The 18,131-nt window shown below is 37.8% G+C and overlaps 1 protein-coding gene across 1 annotated transcript; it reads right to left on the reverse strand.

Moving 5' to 3' along the window:
- Positions 1 to 2,638: 2,638 nt before the first annotated feature.
- On the reverse strand, positions 2,639 to 8,326 carry LOC105927290 (G-protein coupled receptor 26). The gene is made up of 3 exons (XM_021317235.2): positions 7,251 to 8,326; positions 6,615 to 6,728; positions 2,639 to 3,206 (listed from the first exon to the last, which is right to left on the reverse strand). Exons 1-3 carry the CDS (start codon positions 7,919 to 7,921, stop codon positions 2,915 to 2,917), a joined length of 1,077 nt encoding a protein of 358 aa, XP_021172910.1. The 5' UTR covers positions 7,922 to 8,326; the 3' UTR covers positions 2,639 to 2,914.
- Between the last annotated feature and the right edge of the window lie 9,805 nt (positions 8,327 to 18,131).

The following is an 18,131-nucleotide window of genomic DNA, read 5'->3' on the forward strand; positions in this document are numbered from 1 at the left end:
GTTTTCCAGTTCACATTTTTTAAGTTGCTGAGAGTATCTTGGAACTTTTAATTAGTCAATCATCATTTTATGTTTCCCAAGAATCTAGATAGGACATGGGGGGAAAGGCCTATTTCTATTAGCTACACATGTAAATAAAAATAAAAACAAGAGAACATTGCTTTCCACATGCAGCAAGGTAAAAAAAAAATATTATACTAACTCCAATATTACCAAATGGCAGCAAAATCTGGAACCTCCCCCCACAAAGATAAGTATTGTCAAGGAACTCTACTGCTGTGCAGCTGTTTCTCTTCTCGGTGGTGTGGGAAACCTGCTAGACTGCCTGGAATCACCATAATCAGCCATCTTCTGTGGTCTGTTGGAGCAGCAGTTAATCTGGCTGAGAGGAAGTGGCTGGATAAGCTCATTAGAGGGCCAGCTCTGTCCAGGGATGCCGAGGACCCATTGCAGGTGGTGAGAGACAGAAAGAATGTAAGAAAAATCACATCATTGATGGACAATGTCTCCCATCCGATGCATGGAGTTGTTGCAGAGCTGAAGAGCTCTTTCAGTGACAGACTGCTGGATCTCAGATGCTCTAAGGAGCGTGTCTACAGGTCTTTCTTCCCAGCTGTTATTAGACTTTATAATCTCTGCTGCTCACAACAGACTCAATAACTGTCAATGGTTGCATGGGTTCTGATCCGATCATGTATCCTTTACAGTGTCTCCCAGATACTAAGGTAAACTTTCAATGGCCTTAGCCACTTTGAGATACTGCTCCACTATCATGCATTTTGCATAGTATGTTATTGTGTGATCTGTAACTGGAGTATTTCCATTTTTAAACTTGAATATTTCATTGTATCTTTACCTGGGTATGCCGTATCAATAATTGTGCAATATTTACTCAGGTATGTACTTTTTTTCATCTTCTATCCTTGCCGTTTCTTAGAACTGACTCTAGATAAGACTAGTTTGTTTATTTTCTTCTCTTTTTTCTTTTCTTCACTGCTAATAATTGTGGTTAACTGTCTGTGTCCTTGCCGCTGTCACACCTGAATTTCCCCAGGAATTATTATCTTATCAAAGTGTGGAAAAGCACCTTATGCTCAACTATGGCACAAGGCCCATTATAATGTGGTCCTATTTCTCTTCAAAACTCCTTAGGAGCCTTGTTAGAGTGTGTGTAATCACAAACTCTTATATAAGGCCCCACACACACACCACCACCGCCCAGAAAAACATAATGAATGGGACTTTTAACAGGATTATGATCCAAATTTAAGAAGATTATGATAAAAACATAAATGATTCACTAGAAACAAAATTAACCTTCCATGGAGATTACAGTCCATAGGTCTAAGTCACATAGACAACTTAGTGCTGGCAAAAAGGGGTTGCACAAAATATTGACAGTGGGGATGGTAATAAGTGTGGCACCAATGCTATTGTTAGGAGGAAAAAAAGCATCAATGTGTGAGTTTTTAAACACAATAAAACATACAATAATTTTAAGGCTTTTAAAAATATTTAACAGGAGAACCAACAAGTTTTGAGGGAGCACTGTTTTCCCTCATAACAGCAAAACAATGAGGTTGCATCACAAAATAGTTACTTCCAAAACAAACATTTCATCATATTTAACCAAATCACAAAATACTGAGAACATATCCAAAAGGTCAACTCTGTTGTGTTTTGATTAAGCTAGAATTCATCATCTAAAAGGCACTTTATAAGTCACACCTTACAGTCACAACACACAGGGCTTCCAATAAAAACCCTCAGTTTAGTGCACAACACCACAGCTGTGCTGTCAAACGTTTTACTGACAGCACTTTCTCCAACATGATAGAACATAGGTACTGAGGTAAGAATGAATGCAACAGAGTTGTACAAGTAAATGACTAATCAATGTCTTTTCAGACTGTAGAAGTACATAAAAACTACTTTGATACAAGAAAATGCTTCTGCAAAGCTCATCTCTCCAATATCTGACCAATGGGCGACATATACCCTACAGTTTATACCATAATGTCACTCTTTTCTTTAGAGAAAGTGTTGCTTTCTTTGCTACACCATTTTCATTCGGAACAAATTTTACATTATGCTACCAATCTATCATAAACAAAAGGGCCTGATGATCTATACACAAGTTACAAAACTGGCTGCCTTTTTTCAGAGCTAAAAACGCTGATAGCTTTGTAACATTGGAAATACTCAGAAAAGAGTTTTTACATACACACGCATAGAAACATGCACTCCTTTCACACTCAAATCAAGGCTTGGGCAAAAGAGCTTTATCATGACATTAGAATTGAGCTAAAACAACATCGTATTCCACAGATTGTGCTTTAGAGACAGTAAAAATGCAGTTGACATGATGAAGGCCTTTTGCTCAAAGATCAGAGGTGGCAAGGTGTGCATGTGTGGGCATCTGTGTGTGTATAGCTATGTAAAACCTCATTAGATGTCAGTAACTGTCAGCCAATAGAAAAGATAACTGCGATTCGAAGTGATTAGTGACACAAACAGCGTAATTTGGCTTCATTTTAGATAGTCGTGCTGCTTAAACGCACAGTTTAACCACTTCTTTGCTGTGAGAACCCCCCCCCCCCCCCAAAAAAAAAAACCTAAATAAAACAAAAACAATCTGCTGTGTGTTTGTGGCAATTATTTGAACTTTTTAATAAAAAAAAAAGGATTCAAAAAGATGGCCTTGGCAGGAGCAAATCAGCAGCTTAAATTTCAGGCATTGCGAAGAGACACATTGACTCAAGTTTGCCAAATACTTTTTGTGGGGCTCATTTTGTCTATAAAAATAAATATATTTAGAACATTATCAGTCTTGTTCTTCACTGTGCAACTGTTTGTTTAAAAGCAACCTTAACACAAAGAGGTTAATCGGCTTTCTTCGCTTTTCTATACGTCTCTATACACGCTTGTCCTCATTGGCTGACTGGTTTGTTAGTTGATGGTTGGATGCTGACGGTTGAGCTGGAGTGACTGTAGTTGTCCTAGCTTTGCTTTCTAACCGGAAGGACGAGGAGTTGAGAGGACTTCTCTTGAGGACTTTATTAGCCAGCAGGCTGTATGTCTTCCTGTACTGGTGGCGCAGCAGTGAGTAGACAAACGGGTCACTTGCTGCCTTGCTGTAGGCCAAACATTTGGAGAAGACGCCCCAGTGAGGGTTTATTGGCCCAGGGGAGAAGAGCTCTACGATTCTACGGCAAATAAAGTGGAAAGTAAAAGTCACATAAAGTCTTGTCAATGTATTCATACCATATCAACTTGTCTGCATTTTGTCATGTTACGGACACAAATGTTAATGTATGTATTGGGAATTTAGGACAAAGACCAAGCCAAGGGAAGTGTTGAGTAAATGGTACATGTTTTTTCAAAAATGTTTTGATAAGAATCTTTGTACCTAGGCATACATTTGTATAACCCCTATACTCTGAAACCCCTAACCAAACATCAGAGCCATTAGAAATCATATAATTACTAGGTAAAATAAATTTGTGCCCTTTAATCTTAAAGGAACAATAAGTGATTTTTCACAACTAGGTGGAGCACTGTCTGTAGACCAAAACAAGATGTGTATCAAGCCACGCCCCTCTCTGGGTCTGTCTCATTCAGGGGTTCCATCCTTTAAAGGACGCATTTGTAGGCCGATTACATCATAGCGCAGCGACAAAGGCTTTCCCAATTCACAAATCATTCAAAGACTCCTTCAAATGCGACCGATGAATGTGTCCCTCTTATCCCCAATTGAAAGGATGGGTCCGGTGTATCCTTCATTGCTAATCCTATCCCATGATTCATTGCGGGTTAAACAGAACTTGGAAACGGAGGGGAGTGAAAAGCGGTGAATACAATTGGACTTATTACGCTTTCTGTGGCATAAAAGTAGCTTTTAAAAAGTTTTTAGGTGAGAAGTTAGCTATGTTAAACCGAAATATCTGCTATGTTTGTTGATATATCGCTTGATTTTAAAAACGCTCAGCTTGGACCGCAGCCAGCTTAAATTTTCGGCTTCCAGCTCGCCAGACTGGAATATAATAAAACATGATAATGCAACATTTTAAATAAAATATTATGGGCCATAATAAATATCTAAAGGGGGGGATGTGTAGGCCTAAAGTTATTTACAAAGCAGAAGAGACAATGTGATTAATCTTCGGGTTCCTTTTGTTTAAATTCACAGCTACTTTGTTCTGTCCTGATTGCTCGGCAACAGGAGTAACGCTAAGGTAAGATCGTTTTAAAAAGCCGATCTCTTCGGGTCTCCTCTTTTTCACGGTCCACGAAGGACCTGGCTCACGTAGAATGGGTTCTTCAAAGGATGCAGCCCCTGAATTGGGACAGACCCTCTATATCCGCTCTAGCACTTGGCACCCATTTCCCCTTCTCACCCATCGGCTCGTATGAGCCTACCATATTTTTTGGACTATAAGCACACTTAAAATCCCCAAATTTCTTAAAAAATTGATGGTGCACCGTATAATCCGGTGCGCCTTATATATGATTACCGTTGTGTATGCAGACTGATTTGATGTGGTACAACGTGCTCAAAAATCTGTCTAAATGTGTAAGTATGACTTTGGTTAGCAAGGAAGCTGGAGTATGTGTACGTGCTAGCAACAATAAACCAAGTAAGTTAATTCAACATAAAAGTAACGCTTATTGTATAACAGTTAGGCTTCATGTTATGTTCAGGAGAGAGCTGTGTGCGTGGATGGGCGGAGTGATATTACACACTTGGGAAGAATATTTAATGCGCTTTACAATCCGGTGCGGTTTATGTATGGACAAAGACACACATTGACACCTTAATTCACAGTGTGCCTTATAATCCGAAAAATATGATATTTGCAAAGGATAAATATACAGAAAAACAGCATCACTTTTCAGAGGAACATGTCACGTGAAGAAGTAACTCATAACTTTATCATGTTGTTAGTAAGAGAACGTTTTGATCGGTGGGCGTGCTTTCCGCCATTTTGTGCCTGGCGATGAAATTTTATGGGCAGGGAGACATACGTGCATGCGCAGCAGGCTATGTGAATAAGAGATTGGAGAAAAACACAGCGAGATATTGTGTGACGTTTAACCACAGTCCATCTAAAAAGATAACTTTAGTTCTTCACAAAACAAAATTTTAGTCTAAAATAAGGAAATTCTGCACTGACCAATACACTGACCAATACATTATCTAAAAAAAACTGAAGGATCTTGGCACCACCTCAAACCTATTGTGGTGAGCGCTTCTACCACCACCACCAAGTGTTAGTATTGGTTTTCATAATTTACATATATTGCTTCCAGATTACACTATAAATTGAGATCAAGTTATTTTATTTAGACATATATTTTCTAATGGGTGCACACTTTAGTTAATATCTGTCTGAATGGTTTAATTGTTCTTTTTTTTTTTTTTTTTTTTTGAGGTTCTGCAAATGCAAATCAGCTGGAGAGGGAAGCTAGGAACATACCACTACTCCAAAACACTGAAGGGAGTGGGGGACTTTATTTATTGAAGTTGACCTTAGTTTTTTTTTTTAATATTCACTTATTTGTTCTAAGTTAAAGATGATTTTGCTTTATTTGCTTATGTTAGCTTTGGTGTTTATATTTTTGGTTTGTTGTTCCTGTGTTATGTTGTGCCTCCCTCGTGTGGAAAGTTTGGGTTATTCTTAGCCTTTGTTCTTTGTCTCCATTGAGACAAAGACCATTATTTATTAAGTTATTTTATATTGAAGTTTGACCCTGTTGTTAATCATATTTGACATTATTAAATTAAAGTTTTTCCAATTTTTGGAACACCTTTTGTCCTTGTTTAAGGCTGGTCCCTTACACCTACCAACACTGACCAAGAGAAGTGTTCATCAGAGAAGCAGCACAAGATGCCTGGAAACTGTAGAGGCAGCTATGCAGAGGAAAACAGCTATTTGTTGTGAACTCTACAATCTGGCCTTTATGTTAGAGTAAGATGATGAATGCCAATCCTGAAAGAAAGTAACATGAAATGACATTGCTGCTTATCACAACAATTTAGGGGACACAACAAACATGTGGAAGAAAGAGCTTGGATGAGACCAAAATTAAACTTTAACATACCTGCAAAAAGCATCCAACATGCAGCTAAAGCTATAATTAAATTATTTCTATCACTGCATGAGCATTTGCTAGACTGGTCCAGTCAAAACCCAGTTCTAAATCAGATAAAAAGTGTGTGGCAAGATGTAAAAATTGAAGCATCAAGACACCATCCTTTTGATCTGACAGCACCTGGATTATTTTTTGCAAAAAAACATAAATAAAATAAGACCACATATCACTGGCCTTTGGTGTAAAAAATAACCTCACTAAAATACATTAAAGTTTTTGGTTTGAACATGATAGCATGTGTAAAGGTTTCAGGGTTATGAAGGGGAAATACACAGAAAATGCAATATTTAATATATATATTTTAAGTATTTGCTTCAGAAAAGATTCAGAGGGGTTTTAGTTCAGTAAGGATGTGCATATAATAAACACCTCGCAAATATATTAAACACCTCGCCAACAAATGTTCGCAGTCACCCACTCAGCCCAACCCCCAACCCCATATTCAGCAGATTTTAGCTCACCTTGTAATGACATAAGGCGTGAAACAGACCACAAATGTGCCGATGAATGTACTGATCTTCTTGGTGGCTCTCTGCCTTCTCCGCTTCTGCTCCTCCAGGCATTTCTGGCGAACACTGCCAAGGCAACACAGGTACCGTCACCACTCCAAGAGCCATGATAAGAGACATGCAGACATGATGGAGGAATTTTAGGGAGAAATAATGTGAGAGACGGACGTGACCAAAGCAGCCGCCTTTACTCTAATTTTACACTGAACTCATATGCATCATGTGAATTTCAAAAATTATTTCATTGGAAACACTTGATTTCAACTATAGACATTTTGTCCAACAAACCAATCAGATATAAGCCACACACACACAACTGCTATAACTCTATTAATTACAAATTCAAATGTAAATATATCATATACACTATCAATAATATTAACATAACCTGTAAATAGATTTATATTTACACACATTATATATATATATATATATATATATATATATATATATATATATATATATATATATATATATATATAGATATATAGATAGATAGATAGATAGATAGATAGATAGATAGATAGATAGATAGATAGATAGATAGATAGATAGATAAGTCTGTGAACTTGTGCATTGTTTATTTACCTGGGGTGAATATCCACCAGCAGCACCAACGTCTGCATCGTGATCACGTCGATGCGCTTGCAGTGAGACCTTGCAACTTTTAGCACTTTGAGATACGTTACACACATCACGATCAGCGTGAGGAGGAATGTGAGACAGTGCAAAGCCACAGTGAAAACGATGAACTGCTTCCCAGCTGCCTTCGTCCGGACGCTGCAGAGGGTGCACGATGCGTAAAGGTGGTTGTACCCGAGCCAGGAGCGGCAGATGGCCACCGCGGAGAAGCACATAGAATGTATCCAGGTGTATCCCAGCACCATCACCGCATCCCGGTGGCGTATTCGTGAATGGTAGCTCAGCGGGAACACCACCGCCACCCATCTATCGATGCTGAGCGCTGCCATGCTGAGCATTGCGTTCGTGGTGAGAAAGGTGTCGAGGAAGCCGACGATCTGACAGAAGCCGATTCCTCCGGGGTGCCCCGAAGTGACGAGTCCGACCAGAGTTAGAGGCATGTTGGACACGCTCTGCAACAGGTTGCAGAACGTCAAGTTGAGGATGAAGAGACCGGGCACCTGTTTGCGGATCTCCGGGTTGTACAGAAAGCAGATCAGCACCACGACGTTGGAGAGCAGCGACACGACGACAATCCCCAAAATAAGCAAAGAAGCAACTATGTCCGCTGCGTCCATGGTGCCTCCGCCTGAATATCCAAACTTGGGAAGAGCGCATCCGCAGTTGTCATGCAAAGTCAGTCACCAGTCACGGTGTTCAGGAGTCCAAATCATGCTTACCGCCTCTAAGAGTCAAATATCGAAAAGGAAATCCCTCGATCTATTTGTTAACTATCTAACCAGTTGCTCATCTAAACCCTGTGAGGGAATCTGGATGTGTTTCCCATTAATGGAGTCAGCACTGGAGGGCTTTCTGCGAAGCGGAAGTTTTTTCACATAACATCACACTGGATCACATCGTATGCGCAATTGCGCATAATGCTATGAAAAGAAGCAAAATCCGGCTACCTACAGCTTTCAGCCTGTCTGACTTCTTGATATCCTACTATGTTCTCTCCCGTAGAGGTTCGAAGTGTTTCACGCCGCTGGTACACCCCTGCTCAAACGAAGCTTTAGTAGAGTAAAAATAGAAATACGACGCACAGTGACGTAACTGGTGATTAGGATGATATCATGCGCGTCATGCTGAACTTTGCTCAGCTGCATACGCACAGGAACTATCAAAGAGTTAAAATCGTGATTAAATATTTGGGAATAAGACTGAATGGAATTGACTATCAGTTGTAATTAACTATATAAATATATATATTTTAGTGGAAACTAGAACGTTTTCCATTGTGGTTTGGTGGAGGCATCTGTGCACATTTTAGATTTTCAGATAGTTGCTTTTGAAGTTCAGGAGCATATAAACTAAATGCTGCCATCCCTCTGCTCTTGTCCGTGTATGGCAATTAAACAGGTCTGTTGTGCCTCCAGGGATCTACGTAGTTTCTAACAGCTCAGATCTATTTAGACCTACTAAAATGATGTGTCTCTTAGACCTCTGAAGATACTTTAAAATAGTTTCTCTTACAAACAAGAAGCCAGTGCAGAGATGTCAGAAGTGATGTTATGGCGTCTTGCAGAAGTTTGCATATCCCTTTAACTTTTTCACATCTTGTTGTGTTCAACTCAATTCAGTTCAGTTGGGTTTATTTATATAGCGGCAATTCAAAACACATCATATTAAGTTACTTTACAAAGTTAATTCAATGAAATCATACAGACAGCTTTGTTAAAATGTGTTCTGTGAGGAATCCCAGCAGATTTGCTTCTTCTCATTGATTTGCAGCATTCACTCCTCCTGAAAGAGCATGTAGTGACCGTGGACAGTTGCCCACATTGTGCTGCATCGACTTTGCCGCAATCCCTCACAATGAGCATGCATGTAGCAACAGTGGAAAGGAAAACACTAATTTAACAGGAAGAAACGTCCAACAGAACCATGCTCAGTGTGAACAGCCATCTGCCACAATCAATTGTTTCTTTTTTTTTTTTTTTTTTGAAGACATGCAGACACACAAAAATAACACAGAAGCACTGATCCAGGGTACTTTTTTATGTGAGTGAAGAGTAAAAACCTTATGGTTGTAATTCCTTTAGTACTTTTATCTAGGAGAGAAACACAGCTAATCAGATGACCTCTGGACCTGTTTTCAAGCCTATGGGATGAAAGAGGGGAATACTGTTAGTTGCAGTAAATGCTCAGCCAATAGCTATGTCTAGGAGAGAAACATGGTTAATGACTGAAAGACAGGGCTAAATAGATCATCTATCAAAAAATAAAATAAAATTCTTGGCAGTAGTAGCTCAGCTCATGGCCTGAGGAATAGTGGTCATTATGTCCTCCGGCAGGCTAATCCTATAGCAGCATAATTGGAGACAGTTCAGAGTAACCCAAGCCACTCTAATAATACGTTATTAAAAAAAGAAAGTTTTAAGCGTGGTCTTTAAAGTAGACAGGGTGTCTGCCTCATGGATTAAAACTGGGAGTTGGTTCCACAGGAGAGGAGCCTGATAACTAAAGGATCTGCCTCCCATTCTACTTTTAGGGACTCTAGGAACCACCAGCAGACCTGCAGTCTGAGAGCGAAGTGCTCTGTTAGGAACATACGGGGTAATCAGAGCTCTGATATATGATGGAGCTGGATATTTAAAGACTTTATACTGTTTTATTCTTCATTTAACAGGAAGCCAGTGAACAGAAGCTAAAATAGGAAAAATGTGATCCCTCTTTTAAATTTTCAGCAGAACTCTTGCTGCTGCGTTTTGGGTCAGCTAAAGGATTTGAACTGCATTTTTTTGGACTTCCTGATGATAAAGAATTACAATAGTCCACTAACAATATATGGACTAGTTTTTCAAAATCACTCCTGGACAGAATATTTCTAATTTTGGCAATACTATATTATATAAGAGCTGTAATTCCTAAACCCTTGCTCCAATTTGGATGTGAATACTCTCGAAATTACAGCTGAATGTCTGCACTTTAAACCCATATTGATTATATAATTGTATCCTGAATATTTCATAAACAGTTAAAATAACAAAACTTGTTTCACTGTCCAAATGTTTCTGAGCCTAACTGTACATAGTAAATATAATTGGTCCAAGCGCTGAACCCTATGGTACTTCATAAGTAACCCTGGAGTTTGAAGATACATTATTTAGACAAATAAACTGCAATCTGTCAGACAAATAAGATTTAAACCAGCCTAATGCTTTTTCCTTAATCCTGACAGCACATTCAAGTCTTTCTAGGAGAATATTGTGATCAACCGCATCATATGCAGCACTGAGATCTAACAGGACAAGTCCATTATCTGAGGCCATGAGAATATCATTAGTGACCTTCACCAGAGCTCTTTGAGTGCTATGATGAGCTCTGAAGCCTGACTCGAACTCTTCAAGCAGTTCATTACTGTGCAAATGCTCACATACTATTAGCAACTATTTTCTATTTCTGGAAGGAAGTGAAACGACGAGTAAAGAGTGCCATGGTTTTTGTACTCATTTTAAACTGAATTTGACAGATAAAGGAAGCATCGTCAGCATCAAGTATTGATGACATAAAATCTGTCACAACTGGGTGTGATTTTTATTTCTGTCATACAGCTACAATAAAAGTATAAATCAATGCATTTACTACTGAACACTTCTTACATTATTTTTTAGAGAAAGTTGTTCAAACCAACAAATCAGTTTAAAATTCTAAAGAATAGCCAAAAATAGCTGGAAAATTGTCCCCGGATTTGAGCGAACTTAAATTGAAATTAATTTAGAAAATCAAACATGATTCATTTTCTGAGCTAAAAAGGACATTATCCTGTTTGTGATCAGCTTGGAGTTGAAATGCCTGGTTTTATAATCTTATAAGTGTGATACATATGGCTCTTAAAGAAACTCCTGATAATAATCTCTGATATTCTGTCCTTGTACAAACGTTAAAAAAGAGTGTGAAATTGTTGCACTCTGTTTTTTTTTTTTTACATTTAAAGTCAAAGACAAAATTATTTATATCCCTGGAAATTTAGGTTAAATAAATATTTTCATTATAGAAATTTTAAGTGATATTAAAGTTTTATCATGACTTCAGTCTTATAGAGAGTCTATGCAAGGTGTTAGAAGAATAGATGATGGCAAGGAGGCTTCCTGAACAGGACCTGGAACTCATCACCAAAGATAAAAACACAAAATACAAAGAAAAAATACAAAATGAAATAAAATAAAATGCAGAAAGCTGGACAATATATATGTTTAAATTGATTAATGAGAAGAGCATACCATTTCCATTAAAATAGACAAAAACATTTTCTAGCTTATTCAGAAACTGTGTTAAGTTTAATTAGCTGAGGATGGTAGGGGTATAAAATTAGGGATATACAGGATACTATCTGAGGATCAAATATTCATCCCAAATTGAAGCTTCAATTTTGAGCATGTTCTCCCTGTGGATGCGTGGGTTTTCTCCAGGTACTCCGGCTTCCTCCGGCAGTCCAAAAAAAAATGACTGTTAGGTTTATTGGCCCCTCTAAATTCTCCTTAGGTGTGTGCGAGAAAGGTTGTTTGTCCTGTTTCTGTCTGTGTTGCCGTGCGATGGACTGCCGACCTGTCAAGGACGTACCCCGCCTCTCGCCCATTGACAGCTGGAGATAGGCACCAGCACCCCTCGCGACCCCACAAGGGATAGACGTGTAAGAAAATGGATGGATGGATGGAAACCTGTACACATTGTTTGCTGTGTTATTACTTTTACCCATTGTTTATTTATTGCTTGTTGTATATTGTGTGTATCCTAAGCTGGAGTATGTCCCGGAAAAAATGTCACCACTGTAATACGCGGTGACCTAAATGATTCTTGATATATACATATGCATGCACACACACACACAAAATTGTTACCCCTTTTATATTGGTTTATCTTTTGAGAGATGTCTGCGTCATTTCCCATCAGAAACAAACTTCTTGTGAACATAATGTTCAATCTAAATCTAACTGAGTCATGAAAAACTTCAGGCTTAACTGTGGATAGTAGGTGCCAATTATAATCCAAACCACCACTACACACATAGCAAAACTAAGCCTTTCTATACAAATACGTATTATCTGTGACTCTAATATTCATCTGGCGGTTTCTGCTTTCTCACATTATTAGAGTTTAAAATAGAGTTTTTTTAAAGTTTCAATTAACCTTGAAAGCGTGGGATGGAAGTTAAAACTATTAACTTGCAGAACTCATTTAACTGTGGTTTTCATGAGGAGAAATAGAAGCCTGGATGTGTTGTATAGAACGTAACTGAAAGAGATTTCACTAGCATCTGTCGACATGATTTGAGAAACTTCTATTTGTTACAAAAGCTCTCACACGTGCAGCCGCCTTACATACCATACTAACAAGGAATGACGAATTGCCTGTCTGAGGATTTTTAATTAATTCCACAAAGGGAAGTTTCTCACTTCTGCCCTTTCTGCTTAGTGAAGGAACAGAAGGTGAACCTACATTCTATTTTCTTTAATGCGGCATTAATTCTCTGCAGTGCTCTCCTGACCGGGATAAAGTTCAGCTTCATTTGCTTACTGACTTTGAGTTAATGAGGTGAGGGGCAGCGGCTACACAAGGCTGTACAAACAGTTCTCTTAAAATCTCTCAACACACCTGTTATATGCCAAAGACATTTTATAATGGTGTGCACAGTGATGTGCTCCTTACTTTCACTCTATGCTGCATTTTAAAAAAGGTTTTCACATGAAGTATGAAAATATGTTTTTTAGACAAGCAGTAACACAATTTCGAGAAATACCTTCAGCCATCTGAAAAAAAAAGACCCGAAATATTATGTTATATTATATCATCATGATAGGGTGACCATATTTTGATTTGCAAAAAAGAGGACACTTCACCCAGTTGTTAAACACTGATACTCTGTTTACTGAAAGAACACTAATACTTTTAATTTATTTGAAGTATGCCTTATCTGTGTGGTTAGAAAGTATAATTACATAACGCTTTAAGATAGCCTTTCATAACTCTACAGGTGTAAAAATGACTTAAAATCTCAGGAATTAAATAATGATAGAAATAATTACTCTTCTGTATTAGCAAATAAACCCGGAACAATAATAGCTTCCTTTTTGAGAAACGTTGGACAAATGTACAATATTCTGAGCAAATAAGTATTCTGTTATTTTATTTCCAATGTAGTAGTAGTAATAATAATAATAATAATAATAATAATAATAATAATAATAATAATAATAATAATAGTAGTAGTATCACAGAGACACTTATTTAGGAAAGATATGTTTCCTCGTTTTATCCTATTTTTTTATTCTCCTTGTCCTTGCTTATCCGAATAACAAATTACAGTTATGAATTATTAAGTTTTTGTAATTTTTGTAAAGCAAATGTCTATATAAATAAAACATTTAGTGATTAATTGATTGTCTCCACATCCATTATTTAATGTGAAGCAGGTCTTATCAGTTTTTGATTGTTCAGCAAATAAGCAAGTATTTGGAAGAAGTGATATTACATTGCACAAACAGAATTCCCAACAGTGACTGAACAGAAAGCTTTGTCATCTCATTTGTACACTGGCTCTGCAGGAATGAGAAAGCCCTCTTAATCTTTGCACAGTGTGAGGGTAGTGCAATGACAAACTGTGCAACCCTGAGTAACATGACATGCTTTTGGCCTTCTCAAAATATGTGGTCTAACCATTTTTCCTGGTGTAACAACAAACCTAGTCAACTGAAAAACAGCCCTTTTATCGTTTTGTGCATCAATTTGACCAATGAGATCTTTGGCACCCAAGTCACATATGCCAGCTTTGCACATGGTGCACTCCGCCACCCATTTATCTCAACCGGGACAGTATGAGGGAAACATATCTCACAATTTCTTCATTAAAGGTGCACTTGTGCTTTGACATCTTATAAGCATCAGGCAGTAGCAGTGCTACCAAGTGCAACCCTACTGTTCCATTTGTAAATCCCCCCTACAGAATGTGAAATGTGGGTATGTCTGGGCAAAAGATGACACTTGGTCACCCTAGTATGCCATGCAGTCACTAAACTACACCACAAACAAAAAGGGAGGTGCAGAAAAATGCCTGAAAGAATGACTATAAAATTGACTATAAGGAAAGACTTGGAAAAATGTTAAACAAGGTATTGTAAAAGTATTTAATGCAAAGCCTGTCTATATTTATTTCATTGTCCACTTTTAATTCAAAAGCCAGAGCAGACAACGTCTCAGTGTTAAAGCCCAATGCATAATACGTATGGGTCAGACACAGAAGGAGGCGAGCCACTGCCAGCACAAGGCAATGTAAATCCAAAACTTTTCTACTGACTTTTTACATGTAAATTAAAAGGATATTATCTCACACACCTATGCTGACCTATTTCTGAAAATGATTGTGACGTGAGTCCTTTTGGCTGCGCCCTCATTAAGGGGTCGCACAGTAAGCTATTAAAACATGTACATAGACTTGTTGTTCCCCCAGATGCCCTTTCTGAACCAAACTCTCTTTGAACATGGGTCCAGCTAAAAAACTGTATCGTTCTGCAGTCTTACAATCTGCAACATAAATTATTAAAGTTTCCCATGTGTCTGGAGGAGATAAAGGTAGAGATGTACCACATCGTTTTCCAACTAAACACTTCCTAGACAGAAGCCATCATGATAGGCCCACCCAGCAGATCCATTATCTAGACCGCTTTTCTGGGCTGGTGCATATCTCCAGTGGTCATTGGGTGAGAGGCAGGGTATACCTTAGTCAGGTCACCAGTCCATCACAGGGTCCACCACATCCAGTCATTTTCCATCCAGCATCATTGCCAATACTTCCCTCTGTTTTGACCCTACCAGATGCAGACAAATGTATCCACGCCTTTGTCTCCTCCAGGCTGGGCTGTGGTAATGCCCTTCTCCTTGGGATCTCTAGTAGGAGTCTTCAGAACCCCAGTATATTTAAAACTTTACAGCTAGGGTCCTGATGAGAGTGCAGATACAGTATATGAACATGTTACACCCATTCTTCACTCATTAATTGACTTCCAATGTCCACCAGCATCAAATACAAAATATCTCTCCTCACTCATCAATGCATGTTTGAAAATGCTCCACCTTAAGAACTACTCACTCCATAAATCACCATGTGTTTACAACATCAGGTTCCTGGGCCTTCATATCTCATCTGACCTGTCCTGGACCCAAAACACCCTAGCCCTGGTGAAGAAGACTCAGCAGAGGCTGTTCTTCCTTAGGAAGCTGAAAAAGGCCAGCCTGTCCTGCAAAGTGCTCATGAACTTTTAAAGAGCCACAACAGAGTGCATATTTTGTCTAACAGTAACAGTGTGATCTGGGGGTTGCATAAAAGGAACAAAAGCGCTTGGCTCTGGTGGTCAAAACAGTGCATGGAATTGTGAGATGTCTTCTCCCTGAGACGGACTCTTTATACACCGGACTAGTTCAGAAGAGAGGACCATTGCTGCTGACTTCAACCACCCCTCCCACAGCTTGTTCATACCTGTGCCTTCAGGAAAGTGGTAAATCCTCTCTACAAGGCTAGTGAAACTTAACTAAAACTACTAAGCAAAATTACGTAAGATAAAAAGAAGCTAAGGAAGTACGTATACACAAAATAACAAAAGGGCAAAATAAAAATAGTTGAAAACCATCATAATAATTAGAGCCCTTTAAAAAAATAGAAAATAGAAAAAAGGGGGGAAAAAGGCATTAAACGTCTATTCAATTCTGACTTGAATCTCAGAATTCTGAGAATCAAGACAGAATAGACTTTTTACCTGCCTTTTTCTATTTTATATTATTTATTTTTTTGAATGGCCCTAATCCTCTTCTGTATCATAAGAATAATTTAGTAAATCATGGGTTCACTGCACATCTAAGAGAACCAAAGTTCATCTTAAAGAATATAGAATGAGATTAAATTAGTTTAGCTAATTTAGAACAACATCTGACATGTGTTCAACCCATTCACAAGGCAAATCATGAGTTAGAGAAAGCATTACTGGAGGAAATAACATTTTAAAGAATGATTTGCTAAATAAATAAATCAATAACTATCCATTAGCCAAATAAAAATCAATCACCTCATTTTATTAATGTAATTATTTTTCCTGGAAATAATTCTGACTCAAATCTGTAATTTAGGAATGTAGAGGAATATTTCCCTCTGTAATGTTTTTTCTGTACATGTACAGCAGTTTGAATCATTTTGTTACTGAAAAGTGATATATACTGTAAATAAACTTGCCTTGCCTATTTGAGAAATACTTAGAAAGTTAAGTGCATAGGTACCATTCAATTAAGACTACATGAACATACAAGACGACAGACATAGTTAGCCCACTTAGTCAACCTTAGTCAACCTCAAAAACACATTTAGACATCAATAGACATATTTTTTATAGACATATGTTAAACATTTCACTTTGAAGGTACAGCTTAACACTGTTTCGACAGATGGAAACATGATTTTTGTTATTTTTATTAAACAGTCATTTGCTTGGAATCTATATACATTGTGCTATGTCCATCTAAATCTCAACATTTTGTGCTTTGTAACTGCTTACCACCTTAAAAGAAGTAATGAAGTGTCAAAACCCAGCAGTGTATTTGGAACATGAAATATTTTGGGGCTGTGAATGCAACGTGTAGCACATTCAAAGTAAAACTCTGAGGGAACAAATAGCTTTGAACATCTTTTGGCTGAGTGTACATTTGTAAATCAAGCAAGCGAGAAATGCTTTAACCCAAGAGAAAGCTGGCTGTTAGAAGAGGTTACATTGTAAATATGCCCGTACGGCGCAGTCTCTTATTCTTATTTTTGCTTTTACATTTTTTACCTTTGTGTGAATTTGTAACCTTGCCTGCAAGATGAATTTTCGCAGTATTTGTGCATTCACAAACCCACTATAGTGCTACACATTATCAATCTGGCTTGCCAGGTTAGTACATTTGCTTTTCAATTTTTTGCTGGTGCACCTGATGTTCCCCACTATGGGACAGTATTCTATCATATTCTATCTACAGTCATTTGAACAAAAGGTTTAAAACATATCGAACTTTGACAAACCAGACCCAAGTCTGTCTTGACGACACACACAACTACTGTGTTGGGAGAGTTAAAGACATCTCCCAGCCTGACTGAGAACAGCAGCAAAGCCCAGTCCTTACCACGTCTCCATTACAACCATGTGTTAAGCTTTTAGTTCTGCCCACATCTACCAGGGGTCCCAATAACGTTGAGGTTGCTGTATATTTGGATCTTTTATCAATTAAGGTCTCACTTCTAGGCATTAATGGATAACTTGTAAAATAATGTTTATTTTATTACTTTATGCCGACAGCTAGTTTGAATTTCACTTGTATTTGCCATTTTATATCTATCTATATAAAGACAGACAGACAGACAGATAGACATTTATTAGATATTTATTTTTTCCTTTGTACATTGTAACTCTTGTTCTCATAATTTGGGACGAACAGCTGATCCTCACATAGTATCCTGTATATCAGCAAATTAAACTAAGCACAGTTACTGAATAAGCCAGAACCCTAAACTACTGGTGTAGAAAACAAACGTTTTAGACATTAAGAGTGAAAATTACCAAGAAGAGGTTTTGCCTATTTTTTATATATAGTTTTTTTAGATGTTGCCAAAAGAAATAGCCTATAAATGTCAATACTGGACACTTAAATGTCAATATGAATATTGGCAATCATTGATGTCAATATTAATATTTAATATTGAACAACTGCACACATTTTCTTAAAACTTGATAAATTTCAAAGTCTCAAAGTCTCAAGATTGGGATCGTC

This window comes from Fundulus heteroclitus, chromosome 22 (assembly GCF_011125445.2).
Source record: "Fundulus heteroclitus isolate FHET01 chromosome 22, MU-UCD_Fhet_4.1, whole genome shotgun sequence".
In the NCBI taxonomy this organism is placed as follows: domain Eukaryota; kingdom Metazoa; phylum Chordata; class Actinopteri; order Cyprinodontiformes; family Fundulidae; genus Fundulus; species Fundulus heteroclitus.

Coding starts and splice junctions, on each gene's coding strand:
- LOC105927290 (XM_021317235.2), bottom strand. CDS start 7,921: ATGGACGCAGCGGACATAGTTGCTTCTTTGCTTATTTTGGGGATTGTC. Junction 6,729..7,250: donor CTGGTGGATATTCACCCCAG/GTAAATAAACAA, acceptor TTGCCTTGGCAG/TGTTCGCCAGAAATGCCTGG. Junction 3,207..6,614: donor ACGCCTTATGTCATTACAAG/GTGAGCTAAAAT, acceptor TATTTGCCGTAG/AATCGTAGAGCTCTTCTCCC.